At 54.3% G+C, this 12,366-nt stretch overlaps 2 protein-coding genes across 2 annotated transcripts in view; both read right to left on the bottom strand.

Annotated features, from left to right (window-relative positions):
• Window positions 1-12,366, bottom strand: part of LOC111151651 (homeobox B3) — a 56,220-nt gene that overhangs the window by 33,732 nt on the left and 10,122 nt on the right. The gene's annotated exons all lie outside the window — the stretch shown is intronic.
• On the bottom strand, window positions 9,871-11,504 carry LOC111151653 (homeobox B5). Its single transcript, XM_022509782.1, has 2 exons — window positions 10,884-11,504; window positions 9,871-10,175 (listed from the first exon to the last, which is right to left on the bottom strand). The coding sequence occupies exons 1-2, from the start codon at window positions 11,443-11,445 to the stop codon at window positions 9,928-9,930; spliced, it is 810 nt and encodes a 269-aa protein (XP_022365490.1). The 5' UTR covers window positions 11,446-11,504; the 3' UTR covers window positions 9,871-9,927.

The raw sequence follows: 12,366 nt of genomic DNA, 5'->3' as shown, positions 1-12,366 counted from the left end.
AGACTTTTTTTTTATGTGTTTTTGTTTTTGAAGCGCAAGTTTTCGTATTAATCTCATACTTTGGCAGTCTTTGTTAAACAGCGAGGCGCGTCACGAGGCTCTCGAACATTTTAATAATTTTTAGACGCCGTGACCTACGGTTCACCCCTCTCCGGGCCTCCCCCACGAGCAGGCAGTTACTATAATACGCTCGCACAGTTCGCTCGGTCATATTGAATTTTGCGCAGGTCATTACTTGGGAGAAAAATGACGGAGCAGGAATTTGATTCAGCTCATCCTCTCCAGCTCGACTTCTTGCCAGAACCTTCTCTCCCCTTCACCCAACCCCCCACCCCCAAAAAAGTCCCAGGCCGGTAGGACGGAGCCTACCCCAGGGCTGCCTTGGCTGCCTTGATATTCCATCATTCCTATTTTCTGGGCAGTTCCGGTTCCCTGGGCAAAATGGGAGAAGGTAGGGGTTCTCTTTGGGGCCTGGGAGGGAGAATGGCACCTGGAGAATTGGAAATGTGGCCCTGGGACTTGGGGTCCCAGAGAACAGGCCTGAGCCAGAGCCCCCTTCCCTCCTGCCTTCCCAGTTAAATGGCTTTGTTGGCAAGGCCTGTATCCTGCCCCGTTGTACACTCCATCTGCCTTATTCCCTCCCCCAGTGCCAGAGATATCCCATTTCTGCCCAAACTTTGGAGGTTTCAGGGCCTCAAGAATGACTCCTCCTCCTCCTGGGGCTGAGATTTGGTCCCTAGACCAACACATCTGGGGAAGACAGAGAGACTTCTGAGAGAGGAGCTGGACAGTGCTGGTCAAAGCGGGGGACTTGGTTTTGAGAGGCTTTAATTTCCCTTTAAAAACAAAACAATACACCCTCTCCCCAATTTTTGTTTAAAACCGCTTCTCGTCTATACAGTAACTCCCTTGCCTACCCCCACCACTGCCACAAAGAGGTACAGGAGTAAAGCAAGGACACATTAAAAATACTCAGAGATTTCATTGGTTTGTCTCCCAAGGATTAGAATTCTTGGACTGTCAACAACACATTTTCTCCTTTCTCCAGCCTCCAAGGGACCAGCAGAGGTAGGGTCAGGTGACTCCCCTTCCACCCAGTTTAAGTCTAGGGGGAGTGTCTGCAGGGAGAGATCCCTCTAGTACAAGGAGGGGGGAGAGAACATCCCAAGGCACCCCGTTTGGCTTAGGATGGCAGAGGACTTTCTTTCCCCATCCTGAGGCCCCCTACAGCAGAGACTCTTTGGCTGTTCCAGGCTATTCCACAGAACCATACATTTGCTAGCATTCTGTCCTGGAAAAAGAGGAAAAAGAGACAGAGAAGGAACAGAAGGAAATAAGAGTCTCTAGTTCAGCCTTTGACCTCTACCTCTTCTGGACCTCAAGAATTCCTTCCTGGCCTGACTCCCTAGAGCAACTTGTCTCAAGGCTGAATAGAAATGGGGACCCACACCCCTTTGGCTAAGTAAAAAGCCGGGGCAAATTGATTTGAAATTTGACAGTAAGTTGTTGTCTCTTCTGATCCTATTTCAAAAGGTGTCTTTATGCAAACTCTCGGGTTATCTCTCTTCTGGCAGGACAGACACCCACAGCGCACCTCCCATATCCAAGGTTTGGAAGAGACTATGATGACATTTCATAAAGAGACAAACAGTCATTTAAAGACCAAAAATAGGCATATACCCTGGTGTTTCAATTACAGAGTCTCTGTAAACATTTTACTCATGAGCTAAGCCTAATGCATAGATTCAAGGTTCATTTCAGGTTGCTTGTTTTGACTCCAGTTAAAAAGATCTCTGTGAGGCCATTCAGTACTTTTCCTTCTCAATTCTCCTCCCTCCTCCAAATAGGAAGAGAGGGATTCTGGATGAACATACAAGTGGAGGTTTGGGAGAGAGTGTGAGGATTAGCAAGCCAGCCTTCTTTCAATATCCAACTTCTTAACACCAAGCAATTTGGAAAGAGGAAAGGGAGTTTAGAAACCCTCCCGTCCTGGTCCACAGTCATGGACTCCAGCTGTCTGGACCCATCCTAGGGGTTAGGGATCCCTGAAGAACAGGCCAGCCCGAGGGATGGGGGGATCTGGGTGGGGCTGATGTAAGAATCAGGCCTTCACCTTGGAAGCCTTCTTTGACCCCATCAAATGTCCTGCAAGGACACGTGGGTAATTGGATTTTTTTTTTTTTAATGTGTGCGGCTGGGTAGGTTTTAATTAAATTTTATATGGTGACTCAAAGGTTGTCTTTGGGAAAGAAAATTGTGCAGAGGGTTCTCCGTGCCCCCAGCACTCTTGGGCAGGTCCCCACCACACCAGCTGGTAGTGGGGTTGGAGAAAGGTTTCTCCCCCACCCCAGTTTATCTGCCTCTCTCCTCCTCCCCAGTTCTGCTCCGCTATTCCCCACACACGTCTTCCTTACCTCCAGCACCCCTTGCTCCCTCTCGTCTTTCTCTGCTCACTCAGCCTCCTCCCCTTGCCCAGACGGCCTCCACCGCTAGACTACGCCGCCTGCTCACGCACGCTGTAAACTTTTGACCCTCCAACTTTGCGACCCCTCTGGCAATAACACTGGCCTGATGGCCCAGGGTCTCTTTCTGCTGCGCCGGCTGCAGAAACCCAAGCGCAAAACGCCTTCCATGCCCCTCCCCCCACCCGCCACCCTCCCCAGCACCCCCATTAAGGGCCTTAGATCTGGGGAAGAGGAGTCTTTTGATTATTAAATAACTCCTTGGGGAAAGACGCCACCCCACTTCCCACATTGAACCCACTTCCCACATTTCCACGGTCTCTCATATGGAGTGCCTGGAAAAGCTTTTGTTGACCCACCACTCCATTCTTGTCCCCCCCACCCCACCCCGTGGGGCTGCAGCTGCTGGGTGTGGGGACATACTGGATGCAGTACGACTCGTTGGCTGACCTGGAGAAGGGAGTTTCTGGGGTGAAGAGTGGAGAGAGCTTGGAGCAAGAGTTCCTTGAGAGCAGAGGGGGCCACAGTCCCCATAGGGCTTGAGAGGCAGAGCTCAGTGTCCAGGCCCTAGGAGACCCAGCGGGCCCGGGGCCACCTTGCACCGCCGCTCCGCTCGCTGGCGCCTCCGAGGCCCCAGTCTGGCTGTGAACTTGGTCTAAGGCGGACTCTACTGGCAGCTCGGGGACGTTACAGCCTCTGCCTCTCGGCCAGCTCCGCGGCCGCACGGGCGACCTGCGCTCTTTCCGTTTCCCTTGTGCCCAAATATCCCTTTCCAGGACCCCACCTCTCACCGGGAAGGGTTCATTCCTCCTTCCCTAGTGGCCTTTTAGGGGACAGGAAACAGAAGAGAGCGAATTAGAGAGGGACACGCAGAGAGAATGGAAGAAGCCTGCAGAAACCAAAATATAGGGATTATCCGGCACCTCGCCTTCAAGCCCCAAGGGGAGATGTTCCCACATGCTGGCACTTTCCCTCCACTTCCCCCCCAGATGCTGCCTTCCAAGCTGAATCCTCCCCTTCCCACCTGGCCTAGGCCATCTCTTGACTAAGCAAGCTGGACCGGGGCCTGCCCAGGTCCCTTTCCTCCCTAGACGCATTCATCCCTACCCCACAGGACTCCGAGGTCAGGGATGGCAGCAGTCAAAGGCAGCCTCGGTGCTCAGAGGCCGCAAACGGGGCGGAAGCTATGTGGGCTCAGCCCGAATCCACGCGGAGAGCAAGGCCAGAGAGTGGCCCAGCAGCCTGGGAGCCGTTTTCAGGAAAGAGAGGCTAGAGGATGTTGCAGAAGAGTGCATTTTCCTCCCCAAGAGGAAATTTGGGAAAAGAAGACACTGGACAGAAGACGCCTAAAACAGAGAAAGGGGGGGGGGATGGTGGGGGAAAGATTAAAACTTGTAAAGGTGGTGATATTCCGGGTCCGACAGGTCCCGAATTGCCCGAAGTCCAAACTCTCCAGTCTCCGAAATCCCCCACGTCCCCCTGAGAGCCCGCAATCTGGGTCCCAGTAAATTGGCCAAAAGGAAGAACGAAAAATCAAAAGATCGGCCTAAACCTGTCGGCATGCTGAGCGCCCGGCCCAGGCCGAGCGGCGGAGGTGGCGGCATCGCGGCCCGGGGCGCGTAATGTATGCGGCAGCGGCTCGGAGCCCCAAGCAGGCCGGCGCTTCGGCCCCGTCTGCTGACCTCTGCGTGATCCCGGACTCTATGAATTATTGATGAGATATGAGCGTTGATTTCCCCTTTCAGGATGCAAACTCCATTATATTGTTAAAATGGCGATTTAATCGTTGAGAATAGCTTTGGTGTGGGTTTTTTCCCCCAACTCATTTGCGCCTCCTTCCTTTTCATTTAACTGTCTTAATTAAATCCTTTAACAGATTTTAATCACTTTTTGGAGGGAGGGGCAAGAGGAAGGGGAAGGCCATCGCTACTACCACCACCACCAAACACTAAAAAGAAAACAAGCCCCCAAGCCAAAAAAGCTTCTACCTTGGGGAAGTTGGAAGGAAGGTGGGGAGGAGTCGTTAAGCTGTCCAGCAACAGCGCACTGGGAACATCCACCAAAGGATCCGTCCCTCCGATGGCAGCCTACGTCTGACAAGGAAGGGTCAGGCCTGAGAAGTATTTAATTCCACCCCGAGAAGATTTGTGTGGAGTCTGACTGTGGACAGTAAGACACACTTGCCCCTGCGGAGAGGAGCAGGGACCTCAAGCCTGGGGAAGGCCACATGACTCTGGTGGGGAAGATCTCTCCAATCTGGGCCCCGGGGGCACTTAGGGAGAAATGTCCATTTTCCTTAAGGGCCCCCCATTTCTTCCCTCCTCCTCCCCAAGCAGCACAGTTTCCAGGCCGGTGTCTGGGTTAATTAATATGGATGTGTAACAGAACTGCAGCAATCAATAAATCCGGCTGTGGGCAGATCCCAGCCTTGAAATCTGATTACTTCTAGAAACTCCGAAAATGGAGAGAGTGGCCCTAAAGGATGGGAGGGGTGCTTCCCAGCTCTGTCCTCCTTGGACGATCCATTGGTTCCCCAAGCTGAAAAGCTCATGCAGGGAAGCCTCTTCCTCTCTACCCCGGAAGGGACTGAGTTTGGGAGATTGTTCTAAGTGGGCTGCCTTCTTTCTTGTTCCAAATCCTTGGCTTCTGCTCCAGCATCCAGACCCTAGGGATAAAGGAACCAGGCCAGGAGAGGAGCTTCCACACGGATCTTGCCCCCACCCCCAGTGAACACGTTCTCACAGCCAGGGAAGGGTTAAGTGTCCCTGCTGCAGTTATGGAGAGGAAGCCGATGAAATATGGGCGCTCGGAACTCCAGGGCCGGCTGGCTTTCCTGTTTACACTTCTTTATACTTCCTCCCACTCCTCGCACAGAGAAACAAAACAAAACAAAACAAAACAACCAAATCAAACAAAAAATCCAAAATCAAATTGTCTGCTGAGAGGTGGTCAGGCAGGCCTTGGAGGGGCAAAGCCAACTACAGCCTGAATCCCTGGGTGCCTCCTCAACCCTGCCCAGGTGGAGGGTGCAGTGTGGCTCTGCAGCTGGGTGGTGGGATCTGGGCCAAAGGGTGTTAGCCTGGGGCTCACAAGGTTGAGGCCTGGACCGAGCTGGGGAGGGGGATCAGGTGGGTGAGGATGGAGAAAAGAGTCCTCCAGATTGAGGAGCAGCTTTCCCAGAGAAGGTCTTGGGGAAGCCAGGAAGGGAGGGAACAGGTCTGTGGCCAAGGAAGAGTTCCTTTGCACCAGAAACCCCCCCTTCTCAGCTCTCCTCCTCTCTCCCTGCCCCACGCCTCCTTGTTGGGTTTCAAGGGAGAACATTGCCCAGAGAACCTGAAGCAGGGAAGAGGAAAACCAGCTAGGGAGTCTTCTCCGGGAACCGCTTAGAGGAGGAGGAGACCCTTCAAGGGTTCTGACTTCCGGGGGCGGAAATGGGCAACCCCCCCCCCACCCCGCCTGGGACCCGTTCTTCACCATTCCGGAAAATCTGTCTAGATATGACCAGCAGATGTCCCGGGGCCGCCAGCCCCACACATTCTTTATCAGAGTTTGCAGAGCTGACATAGAAGGGGGCAAAAAAAAAAAACAACAAAGAAAACAAAAAAAACTTCAGGGGCAGGCCTGGTGGTCTGGGGTTTCTGCAAAAGGGTGTTGGAAGGAGTCCAGGGCACACGGGAATGGGGGCTCCCAGGGGGCCCCAGGTCAGATTCTGCCCCTGCTGCACCCTTCCTCTGTACCCTGCGCAACGCATCTGCCTTGTCCAGAGTCCAAGCCTGTGGAAGCTGTGCCTCCACAGTATATCGGTATCTTTAAAATGATGCTGGGGACCCTCTGGGAGCTGACCAGAGTCTCCTTGCCAAGGAATACAAATGCCTCATCATTCTTGGGTAAATTAGTCTTTAAATCAGGGTGGGGACCCCAAGCTCTCTGTCCTCTTTGCTCTCAAACCCGTCAAGGTTCTCCTGTAAATCAGGCCTGAGGGAACAGAGAATGGCTACGGGGAAGAGAAGAAAGAGACAGAGTACCCGTGTCCTTCAGTGGGAAATCAGGCAATCTCATGGCCCTCCCCTGTCCCAAAGATCAGAAGCTCCTCAAGGTGCCACATATCCAATTCTAGGGACTATTCCCAGGAGCTGGTAAGCGAATCGAGAGATGGAGGGCTGGCAAAGACAGAAGGAACAGGGTGGTATTCCCCATGGGTCTTAAAATCGGGGGTCAGTCTGGTGGAGAGGAGGCCTCTAGTTTAGAAGAGGGTGATTTACCCTTAGAAAATAACAGGCCCCCTGGGGGTCAAATAATGAAATCCCTCTGGTCTGTGGTGCCACAAAACAAAGGGGCTTTTAAGGGTCTGGTAGGGAGAGAAGAGGGAGGGAAAGGAGAGGATAGAGAGAACCTCTCTGATTTTTCCCTCCTGCTCCTGAGTCCCCCCTTTCTTCCCCCTCTCCAGGGCTGTTGGGGTCTGTATTCTTGAGCAAGTTTTATTTATGCGGGGGGGGGGGGCTTGCCAGGGATCTGCTGAAATATCTAAACTCCTCCAGGCAAGGGAAGAAGCTCTCCCCTTCCCCCCACTCCTGGCCAGGAATTAGGTCTGGAATTTGAGGGGATTGTGCCCCTCTGACCCGCCTCAGAGCCAAGCAGAAGGGCTGGCTTGGAATTAACAGGCTGAAGCTGGGTGCGAAAGTGCCCCACACCCCATCCTGGGTAACCCCCATGAGGCCTTGGAGAAATGGGAGGTACCCCCTTTCACAGTGTTCAAAAATCCGAAAGCCTGAGAGAGCCCCAGGGCAAGGCAGCCCACAGCAGCCGCGTTAGCCTTCCTGGTGCTTTTTCTCAGCTCAGATGTATCCAAATAAAAGTGCCCAGCGGCGCGCCCCCATACACCCCTGACAAATGAACGTCGTAAAGTTTCTTTCCTGGGGGTGGGAGGAGATGTCCGTCTGAAGCCACCCAGCAGTGAAGTGGCCCCCCACAAGGGGCCCTCTTTTCAAGATTACACACCCTTCCCTCTTGCCCCCTAAATTTCCGAAGACACGGAAGGAACCCACACGAGCCCTTTTCCCCCACAAAGACTCAGACACGCCTGTGAATAAAAACCAGGCACCCCAGCCGCTGAGGCCTTACAGCAGTGAGAGCCCCCACTTCAGATGCCCAGCCAGTCAGAACTTGGTGCAAAAAACAGACTAAATGTCCCCCACTTGCTCTCCTACAGCCCTGCCCAGAGGCGAGATTTCCTGCCCCGGGTTCCAAGCCCCAAAATTGCAGGGGGAGAAAGCGAAAGCTGGAAGCCACTTACCGCGGGAGTGCCGCCACTGCCTTCTGGGCTGGGAGAGCGCTCACCTACCTCTGCCCCCTTCCCCACCACGGCGAGCAGTTAAAGTGTCACTTAACATTCTGGAGAATGTGAAATATACCGCGCGGTGTCAACTCCCCAAAACCATAAAACTAACTTTATGGACCTCACGTGACTTTCTCGAGCCAGTGAGGGGTATCTGTCTGACTTCTCGGCGATTTTTACGATCTAACTTCGAGATAAAACCCCTATCCATTTGACATCTAAATGTCATAGCGACTTTTGGGATAGTTTGCTATGGACAAAGGGGGACAAAGTCAAGGGGTGAGGGGGAAGGAGGGCCCAGTAGAGCCTCTACGACCCTTGGCTGCCTCCTCACCAGCTCCCCCTCCCCCCAAGTCCTGTAAGAAGTTGGGCCAAGCTGGAAGGGATTGACCGGGTAAGTGTCCAGGCTTGACTCTTGCACTCAGGGTGAAGGCGGACTTGGATGGAGGAGGACTGGGCCCTAACCCTGGGCCTCTCCGGGCTGGCAGGGGAACCAGGGGTCTTCCAGGAGGGACCCCAACTCCTTACCAAGAGGGAAGGTCAGTTGGGCCCCTGGAGAGAGGGAGTCCTTGATAAGTACAGAGAAAACTGAGGTTGAGAGGAAACCTTTGAAATTGAGCTGATTTCTTCTTCTTCTTCTTCTTCTTCTTCTTCTTCTTCTTCTTCTTCTTCTTCTTCTTCTTCTTCTTCTTTTCTTTTCTTTTCTTTTCTTTCTTTTTTTGTCTTAGTGGGTGGCAGGGCTGATTTGGGATTGGGGCTGGGGCGCAGGGGGGCTGGGCAGGCCTGTACCACTCCCAAAAGGCCAGGAACCTCCTGCTCAGGACTTAGGCCCACTTACTTTCCCTGTAGAGGTTTCCAGAGGCTTTTCTGGCTGGCTGGTGGAAGGCCAGGGTGGAGTCCAGCTCACCCTTTCCTTTGCCCCAGCCCCACGTGGGATTTCTGGGCCTCTCAAGTCCGCCACACATGAAAGCCAATCCCCTGGCCAAGCACGGGCTCCCCAAGCGAGGAATGTAGGTGGCTGAGAGGGGCTGCTGGGGAACAGCCTGCTTTCCCTTCCCTACACCCCAGATCTGTCAAGAGTGGTCTAGGGTGTGCCCAGTGATGGGAGAGACAGGCCCCCAGAGAAAAGACAAGTGGAAGGGCGGTGGAATAGGGGAAACATTTATTTGACTTCAAGGAAAGCTACAAACAAATACCAAAAGCGGATCACTGAAGACAGGCCCGGCAAAGGCAAAGACAGATTTCACACATAGCACAGCATCCCCTCGCTCACTACAAATGGTCTCCGAAGCGAAATGGGGGGGGGGCGGAGGGGATGGGTCTGACCCAGACTATCCCCATATTTACAAGCTTTGGGCCCTCTACTCCAGACCCAGGGATTCACAGAGAAGTACACAAGACATTTTACACTGAGCATTATTTTTGTTTCCGTCCACTCCCAGGCCAGGCCTTGTGGGGCCTACCCAGGCGGCAGGAACCTAACTCTCACAGTTTACCTTCCCTCTTCTCAAGATCACCCCTTGGGTCCTCCTGGCCCCCTTTCCACCCTTGGACCAAGTCACTGGGAGACTTGGGCCTGGTGCGTGGGGAGGGAGGAGGAGGAGGGTGGAAAGAGACAGTCTTGGACTCCATCTCCAAGGCCGGCTCAGCTGGGCCCCCGGGATGTGGCACTACCCCACCTCCAGGGCTGCGCCTTAGAGAAGTTTCCAGCTGAAACTCAAAATACAGCGACCATCCTTTTATAAATAAGTTAGAAGAACACAGATGGGGAGGGGAAAGTTCACATTAAACATGCGAGTTTCTTTCTTTCCTGGGGGAAGGAGTGCAACCACAGACACGAACATTCAGAAACACTGGCGGATTTGGGGTGAGTGGAGGGATGTGGGGAGCAGGGAGGGAAAATAATAATTATCATTATTATTAACAATAATAACAAGATTAACCAGTCCAGGAGAGAGGGAGCCACAGGAAGACCTAAGACCAAACGAAAAATCGTAACACAAGGCCGGGGCGAGGCAGGCTCGTGGGAACCGGTCCCCAGCGGGCAGTGGCAGCGCAGGGAGGCTCGGAGGGGCCCGGGCTAGGAGGCGGCAAGGGCTCTTGGGCCACCCAGGGCTCCTCCAGGCGGGCTCAGGGCTGGAAGGCGCTGCCGGCTGTAGCCAGGCTCATACTTTTCAGTTTGTTGTCTTTCTTCCACTTCATGCGCCGGTTCTGGAACCAGATCTTGATCTGGCGCTCGGACAGGCAGAGCGCGTGGGCGATCTCGATGCGCCGCCGCCGCGTCAGGTAGCGATTGAAGTGGAACTCCTTCTCCAGCTCTAGGGTCTGGTAGCGGGTGTACGCGGTCCGGGCCCTTTTCCCGTCCGGCCCCGTCATATCTGGAGCAGACAGAGTAGAGCGGCGAGGCAACGTTATTCCGGTTAAGGGAGGGGGCACTGGATGGGAGAGGGGCGTGAGCAGGACCCAGGCGTCCCCGGCACCCAGCTCACCGCAGCTCCAATCCTCCCCATTCCAGACGCCCGCATCCGAGCTCGCTCCTACACCCCCTCTTCTGCGGCCCCCACTTCTGCCGGCAGTGAATGCGCCCGGCTTTGTCTCTTGCTCCCTCCCCGTGCCTCACCCTTCGCTGGGCTCAGGCGGCCGCTCGCCCCGGGAGGGAGGAGAGCGGCTGCACTTTTGCCCTGGAAAGCTTGTTTTACTGCTCGCCCCTTCTTTGCTAGCAGCAGCCTCAAAATTTCGTGGGTAAGCAGGACCCTTCCCCACGTTACATAAAACCCCATCCTTCATCCTATAGCTAGTACAGCTGGTCGAATAAAACCTTAGCGGAAGCTGGAGACAAATGATTAAAAATACTCCTCCCCAGCTAAAGACCTAGACCTTCTTTGGCTCTATCCCCCGAGCTGTGAGGACCCTCTTAGAGACTTCTCCCACTCTGGGAAAAAAAAAATAAAATAAATCTATATTTGAGGAGAAGCCAAGCTCTCCTCGCCTCCCCCCCCCCACCTCCCCAAACGCAGAGAAGGAAAGCCGAGGAGACAAAAAAAAAAAAAAAAAAAAAAAAAAAGGCGAGCGAAAGCGAGAATTACCATGGCTGATGTGAAGCTTCCTCATCCAGGGGAATATCTGCGGAGTCTGCCCCTCGGGCGCGGCTGTGGAGGTGGCCATGGACTCTGGCTGTGCCCGAGCTAGGCTCGGGCTGCTTAGCTGGCTCGCCGCTTCCTCAGGCTCCGAGGACGCGCTGGCCTCGTCTATTTCGGTGAAATTGGCGCTGGAGCTGGCCGGGGTCGCCTGGTCGGAGGGGGACGAAGCAGAGGGCTTGGCGCCGTGGCTGTCGCCGTTGGTGCAGGGCAGGGACTCGGGCGAGGACAGGGAGCAGCTCGACGCCGCTTGCCTGAAGCGGGGCTCCTGGGCGGGCGCGGGGAAGGCGCGCGAGCTCTCGCCCACCGCCCCAAAGTGGCTGGAGGAGGCCGAGGAGCGGTTGACGCTGAGGTCCATCCCATTGTAATTGTAGCCGTAAGAGCCGGTGTGCATGGCAGCGGGATCCCTGTAAGAGCCGCTCAGAGAGCTGCCACTGCCATAATTTAGCAACTGATAGTCCGGGCCATTTGGATAACGCCCCGAGAAGGAGTTTACAAAGTACGAGCTCATTTGGGTGATTTTGGAGGGCTTGATTTGTGGATCGTGGTCGTTATAACCCTGTGCTTCACGATTTATGATGTATTAATGAATTATAGCGATGCACTGTACTTCGTTTTGCTATGTATGCGGCCAAATATGGGGGGGGTGGAAGGGGGATGGGGGGGCGTTAGGGAATCACGTGCTTTTGTTGACCAGTCGTAAATTCTCGCTGATGACCTCAAGAGGTAATTCATGCTCTATGGTTACAAATAATGACGATCCGAGAATCGTTAGGGCCGATTCAATGCGAGCCTCGGAGAGAGGGGGAAAAACGGGGAAGGGGGAGAAACAGGGAGAAGGTTGGCAGCGGCCTCTGAGCAGAGCGCGCCACCTCCCGGCGATCGGCGGGAGCGCGGGCCGCAGACTGCCATGGCGGAGACGGCTGCCTCCCTGCTGGCTCCCGGCAGCCGCCAGGAGAAAGAAACCCGGCCTGGGCTCACCCGCAGAGTTGAATCTTTAAGAGGAGGGACCCACTTGAGCCTTCACCCACTTTCTTCGGAGTGGGGTTAGACTATCTGTGCCCATCTCCCTGTCATTATTATTGTTGTTGTTGTTATTGTCAGTATTATTATTTTCACTCTGGATGAGATGATCAAAAATTGAGTTGCTTTTCCCTCACTTGGGCTTTGCAAGTCTCCGAGCTAGGGGCGGAAATGGTGCGGGGGAGGGCTGGAAGATGTGTATGAAAAACAATTATTGCAACGCATTTCCCCGTGAGCTCGGCCTGGCCTGCTTCCTGCGGGGGTTTGCAGGGTTTGCAGTGGCCCACGCATAGCGACCAGGCGTTGCTGGCAGGGCTGGCCCAGGCTTCCATGGAGAAGCTTTCACTTCTGTGCCCCTTAGAAGTTTGGCATCCTCTTCCTGGCTTCCTCTTCCTCAGCCCAGGCCTGG

This window comes from Enhydra lutris, unplaced genomic scaffold (genome assembly GCF_002288905.1).
Source record: "Enhydra lutris kenyoni isolate GAN:26980312 unplaced genomic scaffold, ASM228890v2 scaffoldscaffold26, whole genome shotgun sequence".
NCBI classification, from domain to species: Eukaryota; Metazoa; Chordata; class Mammalia; order Carnivora; family Mustelidae; genus Enhydra; species Enhydra lutris.
This window is presented reverse-complemented; position numbering and strand designations above follow the sequence as displayed.

Bases quoted from the DNA above. Each gene is read 5' to 3' on its own strand.
- LOC111151653 (XM_022509782.1), bottom strand. From the start codon at position 11,445: ATGAGCTCGTACTTTGTAAACTCCTTCTCGGGGCGTTATCCAAATGGC. The intron at 10,176-10,883 runs GTAATTCTCGCT...TGTCTGCTCCAG, and splicing joins GAAGCTTCACATCAGCCATG to ATATGACGGGGCCGGACGGG.